The following is a 26,510-nucleotide window of genomic DNA, read 5'->3' on the forward strand; positions in this document are numbered from 1 at the left end:
TAACTTCAAAAACGTTACCCAGGATTTAACTCAACTAATAATATTTTTTGATTATTTTGTTATTCTAAAAACGAAATAAAATCAGAATAATCACATTCATATCAAATTAGTTGCGTAACTTGAGTCTACATTTGTCTATAATAAAGTAATGAAGTTCTATTTTTTTATTTATTAAGTATGTATATATATTTTATTTAAACTATTTATCAATTATGTAAATTTATTTCAACGTACTCATTATCTTGCATTCAAATTTTAAAGATAATTTAGTATTTATGTTACTCATTTCAACTTAATTTAAATATGTTTTACATATGTATGTATGGATGTAGTTCGAAAAATGCAATTAGTAATATAACGGTGTTGCACTGTGTTCGCTTTACATTCATTATATGTATTAGGCTTATGTATGTACATATATATGAATGCATGTATGTATGTATGTAGGTTAGTAAGTTGCATGAGGATTGCTAAAAACGTTATTTATATATATATTTCTACTTGTGTACATATACATTTTTTATTCGTGATATACAAATGTACATACATACATATGTACTTATGTATTTATATGTACAATATAATCGGACACTAATGAATTTCTGGATTTCATAATTAAATAATGCGGGCATATGTTTATGTACAAGCAGAAGTATTATGTATTCATATTTGCTACTTGAAATAGTCGAAGCGATTTTCTTTTTATTGTGTTTGCGTCTGCGATTGATTATACATATATGTAGCTTAATATGCAAATATTTAAGCGCATAAGGATGTATGCACTTTGAAGCGGACTATGCTTGGGCGTATGTATGTAAGTAAATAGATGTTTTAGATATAGTTTTATTCGATTAGGCTGCCCTAACACGGCCGAGCACTTATATTTTTCACAATTAAATAAAAATATGCATTTAAAAACATAATTATTAAATAATTGAATTTTCCTCTTTACCATCTTCAGATGTCAATTGTTAGCTATGTACATACATACGTATGTATGTACATATGTATGTATGCGAATGGAAATTAGGCAGAAATACAACTTTCTTGTAAAAAAAAAAAAAAAATAAATCGGTAAAAACATAAAAGTCAAACAACAAATAATTTTCAAAAAGTATTTATTTAATTCCTTAAATAAAATTGAAATAAAGTTCTCTTGTTTTTGTAGGCACACAAAATGGATAAAAAATATACGTGTGAAGAAAATAAAATAATTCATTTATTTTTCATACTTTCGCTTCAAGCTAAAAAAATTAGCATAAAATTACACACATAAATCTTACATGACCCCTATATAATATGTATGTTTGTATATACTTCTTTTTGTATAGGAAGAAATATATATCCATACACACATTACTTTTATGTTTGCTTTTAAATTTTGATAATTATTTAATTATACAAACAGTTAACAAAACATAAAGATAAACGAAAATCAATGAACTTAAATTTAAAGGCATATATAACATTTATCTCTACATATCCTTTCACACTTTGCAATGTCTAACATCTTTATGTGTATTAGTTTCTATTTTGTATCCTCTGATAAGGGTTCCGTATTGGTATTTCAAAGAACATTTTGAATGGTCAAACCAAGGTGAAGCAAGGATGCAGCTGGGGTAACTATCAGTTAAATAATTATTATTATCGACGAAATTTCTTTTGTCATAAGATTTTACAATAACTAGTTGTAAACTTTATACGTCGGGTATTAGATTGAAGCGGATACACACATGCGGTAACTTAACTAATGCGATGGTACTGAGCGCTTACTACTAAAATAAGATTTTGTATCATAAAATTAATTGCATATTTTTTATGTGTACACCCACCATAGGGTTATAAAATTATCGGTTGTGGCCTTTATACTTTCAATATAATTTAAATAAAAGGTTTTTTGAACAAAACTGTCTATTTAACGTATCGTGAATGCAAATGCTATTCATTTTGTATACATATGTATGTAGCTATTTTTTGTACTTTAATATTATTTGTATTTAGTCATTACTGTTTATTGCTTGTATTATGTAAGATCTAGTCAAAATGGATCGATTTGGTGTGTACTTTTAAATGATGTAGTTGCTAGTGGTATGTAGTTGACACAAAGAGACTTTCTAAAGGCTTTGTCGCAACACAACAAAGATTGTAAATCCGAATACATATTCGATTTTATTTCCATTATTTTTCATATGCAATGCTATTGTATAAGTAGTGAAGAAATTTCAGGGTAATATACTTGAATTACAATGCGAAGCACTGATATGTAAGCCCAAAGCCATCACCAAAATTGAACTAAAAATTTGTTTCTTTTTAACTCATTGTTTATTTTTAAAAAGCACTATGTAATACGTAATAGTGAAATTTTTCGATCGGTTTCTTAAATTTCATTACTCACATACCCACATATTACATAATGTTAGAAATTTTTGAAATGTTGATATAATAATTTATCTAAATACAAATTTTTCTAAGTCATATTTTCTGAGTTAAATTTTACCCTAAACAAGTTTATAAAATCATATGACATTTAACAAATCTCTAATAAGGCTGTCATAATATGAGATTAAACTTAGTTTAACTTCTGCGAAACAACCTTCATTTATAAAAGTCTTAAATTTGCTGATCAATTCACTTAAAACAAATATATACATTATGTATTGTGAAACATTGAAAGTCTATTTGCATAAACTACATTAAAAATCTGGCAGACGAATTTCGTTGACAAATTATGAATGCATGAAAAGACGTAAAGTAGCTGCAAGCATTAAAATGCTGCGATTGGTACGTTTCAGAAGGAAATTACGATGGCATTCATGTTGAAATTTGGTTTGAATGTTATTAGGAAATCAATCGCGATTCGTGACTATACATAGCTAAGCGAAGTATAATTTAAGTTTGGTTTAAATTCAAACACAATAAACTAATATTTTGTTTTTCGTTCGAATAGTACTATGTATGTAGTTATAAATTTATATACATACAATACATATGCTTATAAGTATTAATATATCCTTCATTAATATTGTTCTTTATAATATATAATTATGTTTATTGACTAATAAAACGTTTCGCACGAACGACTAATCAATTTCTTTTATTCCCTGTATCTTTGTTAGATTTTGGGTAGGTATTTGTTCTTGCATATGCATTTATTCGTATATTATTTATGAATTTTTGTAGTTTTTTCGCATTTAATACCATTAGCAATTTTGGTAGCAATAAGATTTTGCTTGCTGACGTTTCATCACCTTAAGTCAAATATTACAAGAACTAATATTACTATTACAATTATTATTCTATTACTATTTTACATTTAAAGTAGTAGTAGTAGCATTAGTAGCATTTGTAATTAGTGTAGGAGTAGTTGCAATTGCTTTTACATTGACAGCAGCAGAGTTCCCATTTGAAGAGGTTAAATAGCGAATACATTTTCCAGATTTTGCCGCTGGACCAGCTGTTGGCAAAACATGAATAGTGGAGAGTTTATTGGTAGCCTTTGTTGGTGCAATGGCAAATTTGGTATTATGAGCAGTCTTTGTACATTTTTCTAAAGATTCCGGTTTTGATGGATGTGCAATTATCTTAGCAGTGTTATGGATATATTTGTTGCTGGCGAATTTTTTATCAACTGTTAAATTTATTTTTAAAGGTTTGGTCAAGTTTTCATTTGCAACGATTTTGGACTTTTGATTTGATAGTTTTCGTCTGACGCTCAGTCCCACTAGTCTGGTGACTAGATTGGTTGCAACCTTCGCCGACGATTCCAATTGTGACCTTTTTTCTTTGAATAAATTTTTCCTCAGGAAACCATCAGTTGCTACTGCATTGGACACTGCTAAATCTCCTGCCTCTCGTGACGCGTTAGCTGAACTTTCATTCACTCCTATAACTCTAGTTTTTGTATTAGCGGTCTGAGACGCTTTTGCTGTTGAATGCAATCAAGACAGCTGCTTGGCAACAATGACACCTGGCCGGACCTGCTTTAATGCCGTCGTTGTGATTGTTACCTGTTGAGCACCTTGGCCTGTGCCTATATTACTCGCTCCCGCTGCCGTTGTTTGCACTTTGTAAATGGCGGTGGGCATGATATTTCCACCACTCTCTTTTTGTTGATTTGGTTGCTGCACAATTGTTACTTGTTTACTGCCTTTTATTTGCAGGTAAGGACTCAATTCTGCCAATGTGGCTCTTTGAACTTTTGTTGTCAGCGCCAGAGGAGCTTCCTGTGCTCTTTGATTTTGCTGATGTTGTTGTAACTTTTGTTCACTACCGTCAGCAAATAAATGATCACCTTCAAGATGTCTTATTGCCTCGACAATAGTTTCCAGATTTTGCCTCGAACGTGTTAAACCACTTGGTTGATCAATTTTCTCTGTTTTTACTTTAATTATCTCCTGTATACGTTCCACTTCCACTTTTGGCGTTGCCTTGATGGCAGCCTGAAGTATTGGCTGAAGAACAGCTGCTGACGGTGACGAACCCTCAGCGTAAGCCTTGGCAATCGCATTAACTTCTTGTTCAGATTCGGTGGATGAAGTCGATGAAAGTATAACCTCTTCCTGTACATTGTCTTCAGTGATAATTTCTGCTGCTGCAGCTGCAGCCTCGCTCTCCAACTCTTCAATACTCGAACAAACAACAACCTGCCGTTGACCGGTCATTTCATCAATTTCAACGTACGACACGGCTCCTGATGGCAGTTCCTCTATAGATTCACGTACCAAATTGTCTGTATGCTCGATAACTTCACGTGGAATGTATGTGGATGTAGAAGCTGCAGGCGCTGTTGCCACTGAATATAATTGCCGTTTTATCATTTGCAGTTCTTCCTCTAACATGGTGCGCATTCGACGTTCTTTTTCCAGTTGCTTTTTCATTTCGCTTAGTTCTTTGGAGGTGGCAACATTATGTGCAATAATCACTTGACTCTTCGCATTGACATTACCACCACCTGCATTCAGAAGTGTAGTTGGTTCTGGTGACATTGAACCCAAACCTTCATCGGAAGAGTCACTTATCGTCTGAAGGTTGATTATGTTATCAGTGAGTTTGCGCTTTTTTATGGCTACGTTACCACTGTTCAATGTTTCACTACTGCCAGGGGTAGAAACTTCTCCGGCCCCAGATGACGCGCCCGCCGTATTTGACTCATGTAAACCAAGCTGTCGCTTCAATTGACTATTTTGGTTCAAAAGTTGTGTCTTCTGATTTTCTAGTTCGTATATATATTGGGAAGTTTGTTGTAAGATCGCTGCCTGCAATAAAAAAGGATAATATTATAGATTATACAGATTGGAACAAGCTACATAGTATGTATGTATGTACATAAAAGAAAGAAGATAGGTACTGATGTAATGTTTGTACCAATCTTGAAGTTGTAATGTTAGTTTGCTAATATCAAAAACGAACCTTCGAGAAGGTTATGCAATAAATTGAAGATCAAGAAAAACGTGAATCCTTCTTAATGATGGTCAAATTGCTTAAAATCAAATATCAAAAGCCGGTGGTTGCGAAAATTCTAATTTGAAAACAAACAAACAAAAAATACAATATATACATACATACATACAACATATGTATGTGAACACCTAGTATTAAAATTTTCATGTGTAACTGTTATACCTTTAACCAGCCAATTGGCCAAAACAAAAACGAATTGCGAACACACATACTTACAATGTGCGTATGTGTGCATTATCTGCAGCTGATTTAGTCAGCTGAAAAAAGGTAAACATCAACGATGGAGGCCTACCCACACTAAAGCACTATGCATGCGAACAAAAATAACTGCAATGTAAACAACAACAAAATAGTGCTGTCGATCGACTAGTTAGTTGACCTGCCAATGAGCATGTAGCGAAATGCGGGAATAACGATTACTCTGCTCTTATTCAAGTTGTTGTTATCCGGCCTTTGTTGTTTTGTTGCATACGCCTCGTTTGGATAGTATGCATACATATGGATGTGCATGCAACGCTGCATTTTGCCTTCTTAGCCGTAACGATATCATAGCCACGACTACGCGACGGCTTACGTTTTTGTGATGACTGTACTTTTTTTGCCGCCGTCTCGTAAAAAATTTTTCGTCACAAAGTACCAAGCAAATTTACCAAAGAGCACATAAGCGAATTTTCTCCGTCTTTCTCTCTCTCTCTCTCCCAATTAATCTCTGAGAAATTTAATGTTTCGATTCCCGAAACGTTTCGTTAGAAATACTGGAAGTGGAAGATGAATAGTGAATTTGAAACGGAAGTCCACACCAGAACCACATGTAAAAACAGCAAATGAGCGATTGAACAGCTGGCAATCAGTACTCTCATTTGTTAAAATGTACATATGTACATACACGCATATATTCATACAATCACACGGTGTATGTCGTGTTGAATGCTGCTGGGAGCAGCTGATGGAGGGGGCTTAGTCAATTACTTTTCTTTACGATTGTGGGTGGCATTGACGCCATACACCCATTCATCCACTCATTTTAGGCACAATCCAATCCATTTACATACATATGTACGTAAAAGTTTAATGCAATATTATATTTACCGTCCAGAAAGTCGTCGTTAGTAAGAAAAAGTGTATAAATAAAAAAATAATAAAGCAATCTTTTTTAAATTTAATTTCCTATAGTTTTAGACTATGGTTACAATACGAACAGAGCAAAACGCGCGTAATTTCTCGCCGACGCGACCAAAGGCCTACGTGATTAACATCAGTTACATACATACATACATATGTATATAGAAAACGTATTACAAATTCGGAACAAAATAAAGAAATTAAGAACTAATTTGCTTTGCATAAATACTTAGTTTTAAGTATAAAACCAGGGCGCTGATTTTCAGTTTTGTTGATTACAGATGATTAGCAATCATACATATGTATGTATGTATGTCCATGCATGTATGCAGGCTATAGCTTCAGAACAGCTGATTTTAATTTGTTTTATTCGTTTCGGTGGTGTGACACATACCTGCAGTATTTGTTTTGCTAAGATTTTACTTGGATTATGGGTAACTATGGTACAATTTGCTGGCGTACTTTTTAGTTCTTCTTGCCACCACTTTCAATGATTTCGCCTTGCAGCATGCTCTGTTTTTAAAAACATTTCTTTTTATAGGTTCGTGTGTGAATATCCAACAAAGAGAATAAATTTAAGGCACGACGCAAAAAGCTACAATCAATGAGTCAGACAACCGCAATGCTAACTAGCAGCTGTTTCACAACTTGCCGGCGCTGTAAAAACAGCTGAGAGAATGAGTGGCGCGCACTCATACACGAATCCAAACACAAGCAATTGCAAATACGAATGTACATATGTATATGGTTTTAGGGCTGGGCCACCGCCACTGACTTTATCTGCGCCACATGGTTTTTGATTGCAAACAAAACTACAGCATTGGTCAATTCGTTTCAGCTGATCAGCTTTGATCAAACTTTAAACGTCACAGTGCTGGTAAACACAAACATATGTATGTATATGTATACGCATAGTACAATTATAAGCATACTTCACATCTTTCGTTAGAAGTACTAGGTGTAGAGGATGTCATGTGCTTGGAATGAAGACACACATACACCAATAATTGCTAAAATTTGAAATAATTCACTAAACAAAACCAACGTAAAATTTCAATAATTACATCTGATAATAAAATAATTAATAAAAATAAATCTTCGGCACATCGATCGTTTACACATGTGTTAAAGAGCTGTTGATATTTGTTTGTTTGTGATATTTATTTCTTACGACTCTATTCTGGCCGTTTTTGGCTATACATATTTGAAGAAACTTAACTAACTGTTGATAGTAAGCGGTTAGAAAAAAATACCCAATCTTTTGTACTCCACACTACCCACACATACTTAAGTCCCTATAAGTATGTACAAGTGGAATTAGTATATGAATACAAGCGATCGTTGACAAATCAGCTGTTTTCGCAACGGACCTATGAATACCACTTACATATACAATACTCGTATGTATGAATGTGTATCTACATACATATGTACGTATTGTGAAAGTTTTCATGGATTGGTTGCATTCTCTTTAAGGGTTTCTGCTACCTATCCGAAGGAGGAGAATAATTTAAATGAATGTAGGTACGAGATACAGATATGAATTATAAAAGTGTATAATATATCTGTAAATGCACACATATGAATACATTATTAATGACAATATTTTTATATTTACTTTAATCCATTTTGTATACCTGATCTGTTAGAAAAAAACTCTTCAAAACCACAAGTGTTTTGCTAGGATTCAAAATTGTTATACACCACAATTAGCAAAAGTTTTAATAACTGATCAGATTATATCACAAAAATGTTCTATATTGTAAGTTTTACACTTTCGCAACATATTGCAACAGAGTACAATAGTTTTTTCGCGTTTTACAACGTCTAAAATTAATCGAGACATCTAAAATATTTACGTAAAGCTATTTAAATATTTGTACATATTTACATATGTAAGTAATCAGATCGACAAGGCGAGTTCAATTCCTGGTGACTGTGTCTGTTTGTGCAAGCGCAAGTTTTGATTAAAAATTAAGGCTCGAAGAAATGAGCGAGCGACGAGATTCAGAGTGTCATCAACAAAGTAAAGACATCAAAATCCATCTACCCAGGCTCGATGAAGTAAACTATCTCAACAAGGTCCTTAATTTGTCACTGACCATCCCTCACATTCCCAATGTGTGGAAAATCGGTGGTCGCCTTTCCACAGTAGTGACAATATTTGAGGCTTTGTTGCTCCCGACCTTCACTCACCAGCTGCGTCTAACCGAACAGTAGCACGGCTTCCGTAAAGTGCACAGAATCACCACACCATTTAGAATCATAAACGGCCCAGGTAGCTAATTGCATCAAGCAAAAACCTCCTGTGAGAGGACTGTTCTCGTAGCGTTGGACATGCCAAAAGATTTTGATAGTCCACCATATATCGCTGAGAACATCGAACAATTTACTCCCTCCAAGACTGAAGAGGTAGCCCATGAACTATCTGAGCGGTCAACAGTCATCACTATTTTGAGGTGAGCCCAAGTTATAGAGAATTAAACAGAGAGTTCCGCAAGGTGGTGTCCTCTCCTCGCTACTGTTTAATCACATTTCGAAACTCCCACAACCACTAGAAGGAGTTTCTTCAATTACTACATTACGGGATGTGCTCAAAAGTGAACGCTTATCTTCCAGCACTTTCTTTCTTCCCCACTGCAAGGAGCCGAAAGCTGCTAAATCTATGGCCACACTATTTGAAAAACTGGACAAAGGAGTACACCGTCTACGACGTCAGCACTCACACGGTAAATACCACTAAAATTGTAGGTGGCACATTCGACAGTCTGCACTCCTTTACTCCACACACACACACACACACAACCCCGATTGTCACAAAAAAAGTACAGAGGTTACTAGTAACCAAACACCACTTTTTGCAAAACAAGAGCTCGAGTTGCCGCGTGAAACAAGGGAGACCCTAGTGCATCTTCGTTCTGGATATTGAAACAGGTTAAATTCCTACTTATCAAGAATAAACCCTGACATGCAATGAGTAAAATGAAACCAACATACGTCAAATGGGCATATCGTTAAAAGGTTTCAATGACCTTAACTTATTGGTCTGTTTAATGGTTATAACAACTAGTAAAAATTAAGAAATATTTATCAAACTTGGTACTATTAGGTCATTGCCACAAAATGTCAGAACTAAAAAACAATGTCAAAAGTAAAAAGTGCAGAATATATAGCAGCCGTAGCCGAGTCGATTCGCAACATCGCTTCGCTCTATGGGCTCTTGAAAAGTTCCAAAAAGATCCGATGTTTTCGAGACAAATTTTGTTCAGCAATGCCTCAATGGGTATGTAAACAAGCAAAATTGCCGCATTTGGGACGATAGAGCAACCTCGAGAGCTTCAAGAGCTGCAATTTCATCCAGGAAAAATAACGGTCCGGTGGAATCAGCGGCCCTTTTAGCTTTAGGTGAAATCCTATATCTGCCCGACGTTATTATGTTACATTGTGAAAATCGGACTACAACCACGCATTATTTCTTTATATCCTAAATTTAAATTCCTTATAAATCTTTCTGTTAGTAACTTCGCAACTACGCGGTTATTGACCTTTTGACATTTCCCCCAGAAGGGGTGTGATGTAAGTTGGCATATGTACATACATATGTATGTAGATACATACGTTCGACACACATTCTGCAAGCCTGCTGGACTCCATAATAATAGTTTTACGTACATATGTATGTATGTACATACGTAAAGTTGTGTCTACAATTCCATTTCCGAATTCCAGCAGGACACATGCACATTCCTACTCTATTTAAAAAAATTAAAATTTTTCAAAATTCAACTACAAAAACCGTAAATGGTAAAATAGTATAGAAATTGTACAAGTGTGCGCTCAAATGCAACAACTATTTATGTGTGAACAAACTAACATAGTTCCACATAACTTATGTTTTCCAACGATGTTGACTTCTTTGCGGCAAAGCAGAAGTGTGCCGCGTAGCACTGCTGGAATATATCGATCCACTTTCCAGCCACCCTAGGAGTACAAACTCAGGTTTAATGGAAATACGTGCACTCTTTTAAAATACACATGTACATAGGTAAGCACATATGTACATATGTACATATACTATGCTTAAGCATAGTCCACTAATAGACTATAGTATTACGAGCGATTGCCGACCATTTGGGATGGCTTTCAGACGTTTTAAGCGGGTCAAACTCCACCAACTTACTTGTCCCACTACTAACCACCCAAAGAAATTTTCGAAATTGGGACCCAGTGCCCATATGGTCCAATCCAAGTATATTAAACGAATAATTAAGAACAATTGTAAGTCTTTAAAACATATTCAATAAACTACGAATCCATAAAAATATACCCAGTCATGTACATTTATCCATACACGATGCATGCGAAAAGTCAACATATGTATGTATGTACTTCAGTACAATTGCCATAGTATAGCATAGTACGAGTGTATTATAGTACCGTATAGTGTAGTATGGTGTGTTGTAGTGTGGCGTAACTTACCTTACTCAACTTGTCGCCTTCGTGGCGCGGTAGGAGCGAACGTAAATTCTGAAAACCGGCATTGATACTCTGCATTCGTCGTCTTTCGTTGCTGTTGGCGATTTCGCGTCGCATACGTTTCTCACTCTCCAGAAGATTTTTATTGCCGCCGTTATTGGTAACGTTGCTGCTAGCTGTGATGCCACCACTACCACTTTTTGTTGTTCCATTGCTCGAATTCATCCCGGAACTAGAGTGACGCTGACGCTGTGGCAGTTGTGGCTCCGCCTGGTACTGAATGTATTCACCTCCGGAATCTTCTAATTGTAATCTGAAAGAGCGCAAATATTGGTTAATTATTATTGTACCTAATGTAATCTAAGGACGGACATAGATAGAATATTAACGTTTCGTAAAAAGAGGAATACTGTTGGGGTGAGATTCCATGGTCAGATAAAGATCCTGACCTGTTTCAGATGCATAGACCCAACTACTAATGACTTTTTTATTTAAATTACATAACTTCTGGGACGAACTGAGAAAAAGAAAGCTCAAGCGGAAAGACAAATTAGAAAAATACTTGTTCACAGTGAGCCTATTCCTTGAATTAGTTGTCTCAAAATGTTTTGTGACTTTACAGTCTGTCGAAACTAAACCACAATTGGAAAGTAATGAAACTAACTAGGACGAATGTTAAACTAGCTATGTAACTTAGAGATGTTTCAATTATTTGGTTGTAAAAAACCCAAAGATATATGTATAATAGCATATGTAAATATTGGTCTTTTGCCATTTCGCTCTTCATGTCTATAAGTAATCCCACAAAATTTTCTAAGAACTTCGCGATAAAAGTTAACACTTTCTATCGAAATTCTTTAATGTTGTTGTAGTAACAGTAAACATTTCTGAAGTAATTTTAAGGCATGGTACGGAGCTGGCAGTCCTTGGCCGGTTAAAAATCCGGGTCCGGTTATTTAGACTCGACTGTGTGGCAACGGTTTAAATTTCCCTAATAATTCCTATTGGTAGACCTTTAAATATTTATAAATAGCCGACTAGGTATGTACATATGTACGTGTGGTTTGCTTGTTTAGATTCTCGCGCTCATTCATAAATTTCGTACTCGTTGGCGACTCGGTTGCCGTCACAATTTCATTTCGTGCTGCTGACATTGGAATGCAGTTTCATTCACCCTAGTGTAGACTAGTAATACGGCCAGCTACATACATACATACATACGTGCCTATGTTCATATGTATGCTAGTGCAAATGTATTTAATAGCAGCATATGTTAAGTTAGTCAAATGTAAGTATATTTCCACATACTTTAGAGCGTGCACACATTTGAAGACAACCAATGTAAATGTATGTCTCTTGAACGTACATACATACATATGTATTGTTTTACATATGAAAACAGCATAGAATTAAAATTTGAGAAAACGTTTACGATTGGTACTACACCCAAATCCAGTAGAAAACCAGAAGTTGTTGCCAAAAAATTTGAATAATGTGAACCGATTATATCGAACTTGACACAACTCTACTAAATAGAGTACCAATGTATAGGAGAAATAAGGCGTGTTCTATTTGTATATTATTTAACCATCCAATACATATGTACATACATATATTTTAAAACCGACAATGTGATATTTGTTAACCACCAGTCACTCAATGAACACCGGTAGTTGTAGATATTGCGGATGATGATGACGCAAGCAATGACCTATTAACCAGAATTGCCAAGCTAGCGAGGTTTACCTACATATCGAAATAACCCCATACTATAAAATAACAAAAACAGAACATACAAATATTTTAAACAGTTACAAACGTGTATACAAAGCTGCAAAACACGTAAGAAAGAGCCAAATTCGGTTATAACCGAAAATTTCATATCCTTGCATCTTGCAATGAATAAAGCCAGAGAAGTATCTTCAGGTACATAAGTTACATGAGTTATATGGGGTCTAGTTTTCACCTGATTTTATTTATTCTAAGCGGGAAATTTTTATTCATAAGGAGGCACAATTCGTGCAAAGTTTTATTCCGTTATATTGAATAGTGCTTCTTGATGGGAAAGAAAATAAGCAGATGGAAGTTAAAATTCTATTATATGAAGAATAAGCGTGATTGCAGTCCGATTTCGATCATTTTCGTACTGTTACATAGAAATATGAGAAGAATATCACGTACCAAATTTGATTGAAGTCGGTCAGGCGGGCCTCGAGATATACATATGACTTTCACTAAAAGTGGGCGGTGCACGCTCATCGTGCAATTTCGCACGTGGGTCCTTTAAAGCCCTCTCATGCCATCTCAGGGGCGAATTTAGTTATCGATTTATCACGCTTTTAATAGTACCGTTATATGCAAAGTGAGCGGGGATATCATCCGATTTCATTCATATCATAGCAGATACATACATACATATGTACATTAAGCCTACCTTTTTCAAACTTTTTTGTCCACACATATGTACCAAGTTTCATCAAGATATCGCCATTTTTACTCGGGCTACAGCTTGCACGGACGGACGGATTTAGCATAGTCTCATCATCCTGATCATTTATACAAATATACATATGTATGTACATATATCTATCTCGTTTTAGGTAATAAATACAACCGTCAGGTGAACAAAACTTTTGTATACTCTGTAGCAAAGTATAGAAATGTCACATACTTATGTACATATGTAAGTACATACATACATATGTATGAATGTAGGTGTTTTTTTAATATTTAAAGTTAAGTTATAAACTTGGCGTAAATATTGAGATTTAATATACATATGTATGTATGTACATACATATTATCGATTATAGTACAGTAGAGGCCCGCTAATCCGGACATGGCCTAATCCGGATTCCACTGTAATCCGGACAGGGTTAAAAAACTCAAAATTTCTATTATGTCTCTTGTAATCCGGACCGACATTCTCTATCCGTATTCTCTAATCCGGATCACATGTTTATTATTCCCTACATTCGCTTTTATGCTTTATTGGTTTAAGTTTTTTTGTTTTTTTTGGAACATGTGTATTATTTGTTATAATAAACAAACAGAAATTTATAAATATTTATAATATTTATACATAGTTCTGATATGTCTTTGGTAATCCGGATTTCCTTATATTCCGGATAGGGGCCGGTTTTAATTGATCCGGATTAGCGGGCCTCTACTGTATATTCAAACTTTCCGAATTCGTGATTCACTCACGCACCATCCCAGCGCCATATAAACAAGTGGCTGCAACGTAAACAAACAGAAACAGCTGCTTGAAATAGACAGCAAGGGATGGTGGGACTATAAAAAGAAAACAAAACAACTACTAAAGGTGAGCGAAGCTGTGCCGAGGAATAAGAATGGATGAAATTTCATTAGCTTAGCATTACATACATATGTATGTATGTACATATGTATGTATATGATTGATTATTTTTTTTATTAATGAATTTCCTTGACTATTGCGATAGTTGGATTTTAAGAGTACTTTTAGTAGATTCAAAAATTAATTTTGTATACAAATGGATATATAAACAACCATGTGTTTTTAAAATACCCACGAATATGGAATTACCATAAATACATCTCTATTAAGATTTGTAAAAAAAACATCAGTTTAATAACAAAAAAAACGTATATAACACCTCAGTCGTCATCCGATTTGGATAAACTGGCTATGCTCACACACGTATGCATATAGTATCGCCTATACTTGCAGTTCAACTCTCCGCATAAAATATGTACGTACATACATACGTAGTATTTACATAGATTCAGCTTCGTGTCAGCTACCTTCCCTAGATATGTATGTAAACAAACACCTTCATCGTAGCCGAATAAAAAAGAGAGCGGAAAGACTACATGCCAGTGGAAGCTCACATATGCATGCATACATATGTATATACTGTACAATAAATAGATATTCATGTGTAGAAATGAATTCCGAAGCGATGCTGCAGTCGTAAGTGCCGGTTGTGGAATGCGGCCCCAATCGTTAGCTCCGGCAATGTCGATTTCATTCGCTTCTAGCCCCTTTATGCACCGAAATGCCAACGAAACTTGCCGACATCGTTGGATTTTCTCTGTAGTTGTTTAGGCCTACTACACAGAATGTAGACAACGATTCCTCTTTGCTACCGCTCTCTTCAAATCGGAATTCGGTCGGAGCTCCCAGTGTTTTCATATATTTACGAATGAAGTTTTGCGCTCTAGCATGCAAAGCGCCAACCTCCGCCGTTTCAAAAGCGAACACAAAGCTAAGCAAAACGGAAATTTGTGCACAGCTGTACGAGACCATCGTGTTGAAACGCTTTTGAATCGAAATCAATTTGTACAGCTGATATATTAACGAATACGTTGCTAACGCCTCACCTTACAGTAGTGGTAAATATAAAATTATCAAAATGTAACGTTATGCCTATAATAAACATTTTTGGCCTTTCCGTTTTGTAATGATAGCATCACTAACCTCTTTAGATTAAAAGAGCCTTATGAAATATTTTTGGGTTCTCGTATTCAAATGTGTGGTGGGTCGGGGCAAAATTACTTCTGAATTTATTATTACTATTTTGTTTTAATATTTGGTTTATAAAAAAGCATACTAGAGAGGTGAGCATATAGTCTTGAGTCTACGTTAGATTTTCTTAGTCAAGTTTGAAAACTACTAGAAATTCACAAGAGTTACTTGCACTCTCAAAAATTCACACATTAATCAATTTATTTCACCGACCAAGCCGTTGTATGGAAAAATTCAGTGAATACTTTAAACGAGGCAATGTTAAGTGGAACCTTCCCTTAATTTACTTCAGCAACTCTGCAACAAGATAGTGATGCGAGGATTTACATAAGTATTTTTAAAGATAACATAATATATCGAGTCATATTTAAACCCTAATTAAGAACTCCAATATTTTGCTTCTCAAAGTGAAATTTTTATTACACTATTTTACTAATAAGGAGCAAATGGATGAGTTAGTTTCTAGAGAACGCCAAAACTGAACTGCAACCATCGCTTTTAGATCCTGCCGTAAATCCCTTTGACCCACCGTATGTAGAATTACCCATTGTAGATAAATTTATAATGTAATCAAATTCTATAAAAGCTGACTGGAATTTGCGTAGAAGCATACATAAACATATACATATATTTGTCTCTTTAAATCCATTGAATAACAGTATTATGTAAATAACAATTTTTGCACTGATTCAACTTTTCTATACAAATGTACATATACATGTAAGCGCAAAAAACCTAATTATCCTATCAGCCTTTATCACAAAGCAGCTGCGAACTCGTCATAACACACCATTCTACATCAGCTGCTGTACTTTTGCGCCAACAACACGTTTCACGCAAATCACATGTAGCTTGCCGACTCGACCGCCACTGTAAACAAAAAATCAGCCGTTTTCAATATGGACGCCAGAAGTAACGCGTCACTTCATTTCCAGTGAGCGTACGTGCCAATTTGCCTCCGGCTCTCGCTGGAAGACAAGAATGCTGGCGCGGTGATTGGAAACATTGCCGAACAGCCTGGCTGAGAGAAATATGCCGTAAATGAGAACACAACCCATCATCTGTTATTTTTGTATTACGTCTGCTTTGTGGGATTTTCGTAACGCGTCAATATCATTTTTCTCTCCGCCCTTTTCAACTCATTAACAATTTTCATTTGCATCTGCACGATTATGCATACCTATTTATACATATATAAGACATATGTACATGTATGTAAACACTGAGTTTCTATTTTCTACCCCCAATGAATCAAATGACAGCAACAGACGAACCAAACTAACTTATTCCAATAGTCATCTGTGTGTGCAGTGGCGGACGCGACCTCAAATGTAAATGTGTGAGAAATACTCTCCGCTCTTTGTCACACCAACGGCACAGATGTTTTTCACCGCTTTGCTTTCGCTAATAATAAGGCGACTGACGGTACAGAAGGCACATTTAGATACATGTTTGTGCGTACTTATTATATATACATATATAGAACCTGTATGTACATATGGTTTTTATGGTCGCTTCAATGAACATGCAGACGAACGTACACATATAAGAAAAATCAATAACTAATGTGGCAAAGGTACAAGTCTCAAAAAGCCAATTGCAATTCTCAAAAACAAGTGTTTACGAATTAATTTCCTGCGAACTTACTGTAGTTCCTCGTCCAATTCCTCTGCGCTGTTGTATTCGGTGCTCTCCAAAATGACTTCCTCTGTCTTGATTGCAACGGGTACAGACATTTTTGTGGAACGAAATGTTTAAAATTTTTGTGCGAACTGCTACAACTATGTCTCTTTTTCACTTTTTTTATTTTGATATAACTTATTTTTCGGCACACACAAACACACTCTTTGCAAAAACTGTAATTTCGCAAATATGTAGACACGTGTTTTAAATCTTTATATATGTATTTTGGTATATATTTGCAATAGAAATTGTCTGCTTAGACGACACTTTTCGGCGCCTTTTCTCACACCACTTACGCGCTGCAAACACCAACTTTGGTTCTAATTGCTCTTCACCCAGCACTTTTACCTTAGTTTTGGGCTGTTGCTAGATAATTGAATTTTAAGTAGTATTTAGAACTTCACGATCAGAAATAGATTGCAAATTGCAGCAAAGAAAGCGATAAATCTAAAGCGCGCAATTACACGTACAAATATTCCGTCACTGACGTTTGTCGCCTTTTCCTGACTTTACCGGACTGCGAACCAGAGAACTACGACCTGTGAATTGACAGCGACGCTGCTCTCATCTTTTCTCTTTGTACATTATTGGAAGTCGGCATAAAAACGAACGATTGAGTGGGTTGCCAGACTTCAAAATGCACATGTGATTCTGCTTTGAGGAGAGTTTGGCTGTAAACTACTGACGAATCGACAAATTTGCTGTTGCTATGGTGATGAGAAGTCGCTTGTCTATTTAAATTCTCTGCTAAGTTTTTCCGGCACTTATGGAGTTTCATAACTGAATAAAGTAATATACAAAAGCATACCGTCAGAATGCTATATTAGCAGAGAACGTATATTTTATAATATACGTTCTCTGGATTCATGATTAAGACCTGAACTACTTATACTACTTAGCAATAGATGGCGCGAAATGTCGTGCAGAGAGCTTCACCAGAAAACATAAATTGGAATTGCACCTTTTCATTGTTTTATGTTCTCTAGCTTCAAACTGTCACTAAATTCTTGAAATAGCACGACGACACTCTGTGTCACCTTTTTGTCGAAGCTAATTTTATTTTTATATTCTTGCAAGATGTTGTTACAGAGTATAACTGCTTTGTTCACCTAACGGTTGTTTGTATCACTTTAAACTAATCGAGATAGATTGGATTTGCTATATATAAACATATACATATACATAAACGATCTTGATGACGAAAGGAGTTGAAAAAGGGGCAAGCTGTAACTTGGCTAAAAACTAAGATATCTTGATGAAACTCAGAACACACCTTCGTTGGCACCATAAGAAGTTTGGTATTGCAGCTGCAGGAAACAGTGTAGCACCGCTCCCTATCATAAACCATTCAAGCTATTTCACCTAAATTTGCAGAGGACACCTTCTGAGGTGTATGAGAACATACGTAAAATCAGGCGATAACCCCGCCCATTCCTCACATAACGGTTGTTTTAAAAACTACTTAAAGTGCTATAAATCAATACCTAAATATATTATCAGAGTCATTAAATTTGACATCCAGGAAGGTACAGGAGGGCTCTGTAGTAGCTGGTGTCAAAATTGGATGATGGGTACAGTACCGCTCTTTAGGTGAAATCATACATCTCAGGACCTACTCGACCAGTTTCAACAAAATTCGGTAGGTAACATTATTTTGGCATTTCTATTTTGATTCTTCTTCTTCTTAACTGGCGTAGACAACACTTACGCGATTATACGCGTTTCTTCTTTTCGCAGCGTGGCGCCAATTGGAGATTCCAAGCGAAGCCAGGTCCTTCTCCACCTGGTCTTTCCAATGGAGTGGAGGTCTTCCTCTATCTTTTCGAGGCAGTTTAGGCCATTACTGTTAAAATCTTGTAGATTAAAATTTGAACTAAACGATCTATTCTGTAGCATACATACATATGTCATGATTTTAATTCTCATTACTACACATGTGGTTTATCTAACTCACGCTTTAATGCTTTATCTTAATAAATAAAATCGTAACAATTTTTTATAACGTATTTTAAATCTTATGTCCGCGATATTATCATGTCTCCAATTAGTGGTGGTTCGACTTCCAGATCATTATTCGCGGGGAGAAGATGTGGTAGTGCTTTCTATAACTAATGGAGATCCGGTAGAAGTAGGGGCAATCGAGTGGGTTTTCAGAGTCCTTCCCTCTGGGAAGCACTTCCAGTCAAATGGCTGATAATTTTTATTGCGTTGTGGTCTAAGTTCTTCCTTATCCAAAAGGGCTAACGATTCTTGTAACGAAAAATCCAAATGCATGAAAATGCACACGTATACATGCATATAACATTAAATACATCTACATACATAGTATGTACATATGTACTTGTATATACATTTTGGGTTTAGATTTGCTCTGCTAATTTGAATCAAATCATTTCAACAAATATTGATATATGTAAATACTATATGTACATATGTATGTATATATTTACGTGCTCGCATGCATACATATCCTTCAGTTGTTATGTACGGAGTGGGGCTGTTGATCACAGAATCGCAGAGCAGTTGAAATCAACGCAAATAAATTGGTGTTTTTTGAGAGGCTTTATATGTAAATGTAAATTCTCACAAACAACATTATGTGCGGTAATAAAATAAAATTTATAGCCTCTACTGTTGACATTCATTTTATGAGTGTACGCACACATAAACACATCAACCAATACACTGGCGAATGCTTCTGCCGGCCGCTTTGAGCTTTTGCATGTATGTATGTGGGTCGTCTGCGTGTGTGAGTATAGCCTATTGCAAGGTTGATTGAAAAAAAAACAAACGGCATCAAAATTATCGTTAGCATCCTTTTAGTCCAAATGGATTTTTGGTAAAATGGCTGCCTATTTGCAATTCTGCTGATTTTGCTAAACTGAACGGAACTCATAAATACAATAAATCGCCGCAATGCACGACAAAAACCGTACACGAGTTGGTGTGTGTACGTGTGTGGTATGCGCGGCAATTGGCAATAAACGAAGAAGCAATCCTAAAAAACAGCCTGGCGAAAGGACAACACAGCGCAATAGCTACAACAATGTCGGAACGATTGCGATTGGCTATAACCGGTAAAAAACAAACAAACAAATATAAAAACACAAACATTTGCAATTTCCATAATATTAGCATTTCAATTTATCTCTCCTCGCTGGCAGAATCAATTCTTGCTGTTACATACATACATACATATGGAAATTCGGCTCCAATTAATTGATTTGATAAGATACGAAATTATTATTTCTACTTTTTTAATTGCACAAACATATAAAGAGAAAACTTCATCCGAGAAATCGAGAAGGCGCATTTATGAAAGTGGAATTGTGTGTGAGTTCATACATATGTACATTTATATTTCTCTTACCCTTGCAGGAATCAAAGATTTTCGATAGTTCCGAAATCTTGTTGTGTTTCTAAGGCTTCTCAATTTCGTGCGCTTTTCTTCACTTATTTTGGACACAAGTTCCGAGTGCAGTTCTGCTCCCAGCTGGACGCTTGCCTGACCAACGCAGTGGTATACCAAAATTGCTCGTTTTCATGTGTGTCATTCTGGTTGGGGAGGGCTCGTTTTTTACCAGCAAATCGCAATAATAATAAAAGTAACGATACCAGCAATAAAGATGATTTGAGTGTCTGGTGTTTTGCGTATCTCTGGGTTGGCGTACCGCTTCTCATATGTAACCACCCTAAATAAAAACAATGCCACCCCATATTTTACATACACATAAGCACATATGTACGTAACGTAGCCGTATCCGCATATGCACAAGTCGTTTTGATTACAAACAAATACATACATACATATATACATATGCACATATATAGGTTTGTCTTTTTGCAGGTCTGTAGTTATGCATAATAGTTAGAAAGCTTGTCGAAACTCAGATTACGCACGCAAGAATATAGCCGAAGACTGAAGCACCTTTCACAGAAGCGAGACTAGTGGGAAGTAAGTGTGAAAGAACCTTGGCCAGACTTATATACATACATATGTATGTATGCAGATAAAGTCATAAAATGTGAAATGAATATTTTCAAGCGTGGAACCGTAATAAAATGAAATGAATCTTCGAGCCGCCTCAGCTTCCATGCGCTTGGTTCGAGTAAATTAGATTAAAACTATTTCATGCCAATATAAAAACGAATCATATTGAAAACAAGAGAAGTGCTTCAACTCATTTCTTCCTTTAATTTACATTAGATATATATACACGTGTATAAATATACATATAAAATGGGCTTTAGGCTTTCGATGCTTCCTCATCGTAAACATTTTATAACTTTGGGCAATATTAAAGTTTTGAAGGAATTGAGAAAGCTTTGAAAGAATTTCTTTTCATTTCTATTGACGCATGACTACCGTTTTGAGCATGGCTTGTCGTCCCTGAGCTGGAAATATAAAAGACGTTAGCTATATTTTCGCTAAAAAGTGGAAATGAGCGTCACTTACGGTGCTCTCTAGTGCATCCAATTTATATCACTTTTGAACACTAAGCCTTAGTGAGCCCACCGATTGCCAACAGCATTTGTCACAAGCCTACACAAATGCGGCTGTCAACAATCTATGTATGTACATATGTATTTTCACAGTTGGCTGAATGCAAATCATACTGCCAGTGTTGCGCCTAAATATTCGCCATATTTACAACTGCTATAATTTCCCACTGGGACATTAGCGCGAGCGCGGCAGGCATGAGCTTGCATAATAAATTCAAAGCTAAGCCACTTATCTCGCACCGCTTTTCGCCTGTGCGGCTAGTTTCGCTCACAGGGTGTCATGATGGATGATGGAGCAATTGTCGAGGACCGCATGGCGTGCTGGCCTGGCCACCCACCCATTTCTTCTCAAAGCAATATCATTTTTCATCGCTTTTACACAGACGCAGACAATCGCGCACAGTGGACACCGAAAATGGCATAAACACAATGAATCTGCATGGATTCAAGTTTATTTACATATACACGCATGCATACACATGTGCATATGTATGTACGTACCGGCACAATAAATGTGATGCTGTGGGAGATATTTCGCACAGTTTATCTCACATTCGATTCCATTCAAAAATATAATTTGAATTACGCATACACTCTGTGGTTGGACGGAAAAGTTCTGCACAAGTGGCTAGTGTCATCTGCATGACACACTTCATCTTCGCTTTATGGAAATCGCAGTGACAAACACTTTGCCAGTGTTGTTAAGCGGTCAAAAGGTGTGTAATTCGATGATTTCCTCTTTGATTGATGGTCATAGTTTTTGGGGAATGTGTGTAGATGACTAGGTGAATGCGTGCTACATATGTGAGTACAGATATGTGATTATTGTACAATGAATTCATTCAATCCTGGGTCAAAAAAATTATGAAAATCGACTCCTCCGCTTTCGAAGCATTATAACCGAGTTCTGTGTGCGGCACTTTTCTTATTGAACCACAACAATATTCTTTCTGTAATAAATTGAAAATCTCTCGAAACGGTTTTAAATTATCGGGATTATATGTATGTTGGGAATATAGGTTGATTAGGGAGCAGTAATGTAACTCATACGATATGACATACCCTCAGATAAGCATACCTACATACGTACATATGGTATATGCATATGTAAGAGTGTAAAAACTGCGTTATTTCAATTTAAGCTGAACTAATTACCTTCGAAAAAGAAGAAAAAAAGAAAACAAATTGAAAGAATTGCGAACTTTCTGCAGAGAGATGCTTCTTTTTAATAAAATGCGCACATTTAAAATCAAACAATCAAAGTCAATCAAAACTCAAATTAGTTCTGGCATTTTGGCTTTTTCTAATCAACGTTTTCCAGTTGCCTCATTTGGCCCAACCAGAAAGAACGTGGACGTATTGCGTGCGAATACCAGTGACATACGAGTATAAGCGTATATCCTATCGTATAGTTCAATATGTACATATGTATGTACGTACAAGTGCATGTTACACAACTGTAATTTCAACGAAAATTGGACATTGCCAAAAGCCAAAGGTGTGTTCTGTCAAAGATAACACGAACACAGGCACGCGCCAATTACACACATACATATACTGCCGACGTAGCCTCCACCATTGCGAAATTTAGAGAAAATGTACCTAATCTCCTTCACCCTTGTCCAATTACTAGTGGCGGCCGTGTGTCGTCCACCCTTACAATTTTACAACGCATTTTTATATTTCGTCTAAAGCTTTCTGTGAACACACTTATGTATATGTGCTTGTATGCGTGTGTATAAGCACGAGTGACCATCTACAGTATACTCCGTTCTTTGCAGATGCTTGTCCCCTCTGATGTCCACTGACGCAGCAACAACAGCCCCCACTCGGCCATTTTATTTTAAGGCAGAGTTTAAAATTACACTCAAACACTCACATACACATAGTGATACATTTCTTTTATGTGGGCGAATGTTTGGATACCAACGTAAGGTACATACATACACACATACATATGTGAAAATGTAAAAAAGTTCTACGTGCGGCTTAAGAAGTGAGTTCAGAGTGTGCGAATGCGTGGAAATAAAGTAAAAAGTAATGAGCAGACTTCCCCGGCCCTTGACACGGTGGAAAGAAATAACTTTCAATCTCGTTTGGAATTCTGTTGATTCTTATAGCTCACCTCTCATTCCACATTGTTCGGCTTATTTCGCTTTTTATCGCAATTGAATTGGAAATAAAAGATTTGAAGTTGATGTTTATTTCAGTAAATTGCTACATGTCAAATGTACATATGTATGTGTAGTATATAACAGGTATATAAACTTTTATATAAATATGTGTACATGTGTATTAAGCATGCATGTATAAAGAGTTGTTTACAACTATTTGAAAATTGCACCGAGTTCGATGAAAAGTTTCTTTGTGCAACCAAGCGATTTTCTTCCCTTCGAAGCCAGTATTAATCTTAAGGCTTATTAATGTACGAAGCTTGTCTCAAGTCGTTTCCGAACGGCTGATGGATTTTATAAAACGTAACACTCTTTATAGTCCAGTCATTATAGTAAGTTCACCTCGGAATTCGATATACCCATTTATATGTCTGTAAATACTTGTATATTGACACCCTAAAGTTGTCTCAAAACCTACATATGGTAGGGTATACCGTAACACTCTTTATAGTCCAGTCATTAAAGAGGTATTCACACATATAAATGGGTATATCGAATTCCGAGATTCTTACCTAATTTAAGTTTAGATGACTGGACTATTAGGTCTGTTGTGCAGAGATCCGAAAAAGCTCATGTATAATATTAGATATTGATATGCTGTAATCACCAGCAAATTCGAAAACGACGGCCGTACGCATTAAGCGTCTTCGGCTATCTGCTCGCTATGTCGGGGATCTGATCTCTTCTCAAAAATTTACGTGTGAAAAGAAAACAAAAGCTCAGTTCGGCTGAATACGCTACAAGAGAGTGTGTGAATACTCCTTTAAAGAGGAAAGAGCTATTTCTATTTTATTTTTATTTGATCTTGCCATGGTTTGTTTCCCCGGCGAATCAAGTCGTGTCTACAGTTCAAAATCAAATTGATCGTTCGACAAATTTATTGAGTCTTCATTGCTATCCTCTATTTGAACGGGCTGCGAATAACTCATTTCACTTTTCTTTAACGTGTTTCTTATCGGATATTTTCTTAATAGGATAATTCGTATACTCGAAATGCTCAGAAATAACGAATGCAAAGTGGGTATGTGTGTGTGCACATATGTACTTGTATGTACATATGTATATAATTATATTGAAAATAATTTGCGAGGTGACTTGGACACAATTTTTCTTTTCCAAGCCATTTCATATTCAAGACGAAACTCAACAGCTTTTCTCTGAAAGATTTCGGACTAACCGCAGTCGTAGTTACTCGTATAATGGCGATTTGGTTGCCATATTTTTTCATGGGACATGTACAGTTGTATCGTAGAAACCCCCGAGTGACAAAAAGTTTTCCACTTGCCCATTCTCTTCTTTGTATATCGTATTTTTCTTGTTTTCTAATGTCCTGTGGGGATAAAGCGGTGTTCCAACAACCAAACAGCCAACGGATGATAAGCACGTGTGTGCATGGGTGTGATGGCCCGTGTGCCAAATTGCTATGCGCTTGTGAACGCATCAGTTGGTCGAAGCGAGCGCGTTCCAAATAATGAATTATTCTTCAAATACAAATACAAATATAAATGGTTAGTAAGGCTTTTTTAATGCTGTGTCTGGTATTGAAAATGCATAAAAATGCCATTTAGCATGTTCTCGAAAGGTATGCTATACGAGTACAATTCGAGTGTGCACATATGTATGTATGTATGTACGTTTGAGTAAGTGTGATAGATGTGATATTATGTATGTACATATGCGAGAAAGTTAGTAAGTTTTCCCATGGATAGATTAAAATCTGTACTAAAATTGTAATGTTGCTAAACTGGTGTTTGGGGAGCTTTTGATTTATGTTAAACTTGTTTGGATATTACGCTTTGGGCTTTATAGATAGAATATGAAAAATTCTGTGTTAGAAAATTCCATCCCTTTGATCTGTTATCGAAACTGTTATGAGGTCGAAGTTTTAGATTATTTTCACTTTAGTAAAACGTGAAGCAACGGAATCTAACGACGTAATGCTTTGTCATCGCCGCTTCAGCCGCTTCAGCCACTTCGTGTTTCTGCGTGTTTTGTTTTTCGTAAACGAAATATGCAATGATTTACCTCTAATTGCATTTTTATGGTCATTTGTGGGAGAAGTATCACAACTTCGATGCCCTTTCAAAGGATTACCGTTGTGAGTTATGAGCAGTTATAATGGACTAACGCCTAACAGGAGGAATAATGTGGTCCTGGAAATAAATCTCAAACAATGCTTACTTTTTAAGCTAATTTGATTTAATGGGCTTTACAGGGCAATCGAATTTATTTAGCTTTGTTTCATTTCATCTTATTTGCGACGTTTATAGCTTTCTTGATTCAGCAAGTGACAAAAATTGCCGTTTTAATGGTGATTTATGAATGGATTGAGAAAATATTGAATTGCGACAAGCTAAAAAAATATAATGCATACATACTTGTACATACATACATATGTACTTAGATAGATGGATATGTATTTATGTGAAAGTGTGTACGCGTGGACGCTTATATTTATGGGCGGCAGTTATTCCTCATCTTGTGGCAATTTAGATCCGCAAATGCGATGCAGTGAATTATACGGCGATGTAGGCTCGGAGGCTACCACATGCATTCGTGGTCTGGAATATAAATATGAAATT

The 26,510-nt window shown here is 35.9% G+C and overlaps 1 protein-coding gene and 1 long non-coding RNA gene across 4 annotated transcripts in view; both read right to left on the reverse strand.

Moving 5' to 3' along the window:
• Window positions 1-494: 494 nt before the first annotated feature.
• Window positions 495-17,775, reverse strand: LOC126752037 (helix-loop-helix protein 11). Its single transcript, XM_050462570.1, has 3 exons — window positions 17,216-17,775; window positions 11,062-11,371; window positions 495-5,255 (listed from the first exon to the last, which is right to left on the reverse strand). Exons 1-3 carry the CDS (start codon window positions 17,302-17,304, stop codon window positions 3,939-3,941), a joined length of 1,716 nt encoding a protein of 571 aa, XP_050318527.1. The 5' UTR covers window positions 17,305-17,775; the 3' UTR covers window positions 495-3,938.
• A 7,013-nt stretch (window positions 17,776-24,788) lies between these two features.
• The window catches only part of LOC126752367 (uncharacterized), a 196,534-nt gene continuing 194,812 nt past the window's right edge, over window positions 24,789-26,510 (reverse strand). For all 3 annotated transcript variants that reach the window (XR_007665989.1, XR_007665988.1, XR_007665987.1), the window contains one exon: window positions 24,789-26,489. This is a non-coding gene — a long non-coding RNA (uncharacterized LOC126752367). The remainder of the gene's footprint in view (window positions 26,490-26,510) is intronic.

Source organism: Bactrocera neohumeralis, chromosome 3 (genome assembly GCF_024586455.1).
Source record: "Bactrocera neohumeralis isolate Rockhampton chromosome 3, APGP_CSIRO_Bneo_wtdbg2-racon-allhic-juicebox.fasta_v2, whole genome shotgun sequence".
NCBI classification, from domain to species: domain Eukaryota; kingdom Metazoa; phylum Arthropoda; class Insecta; order Diptera; family Tephritidae; genus Bactrocera; species Bactrocera neohumeralis.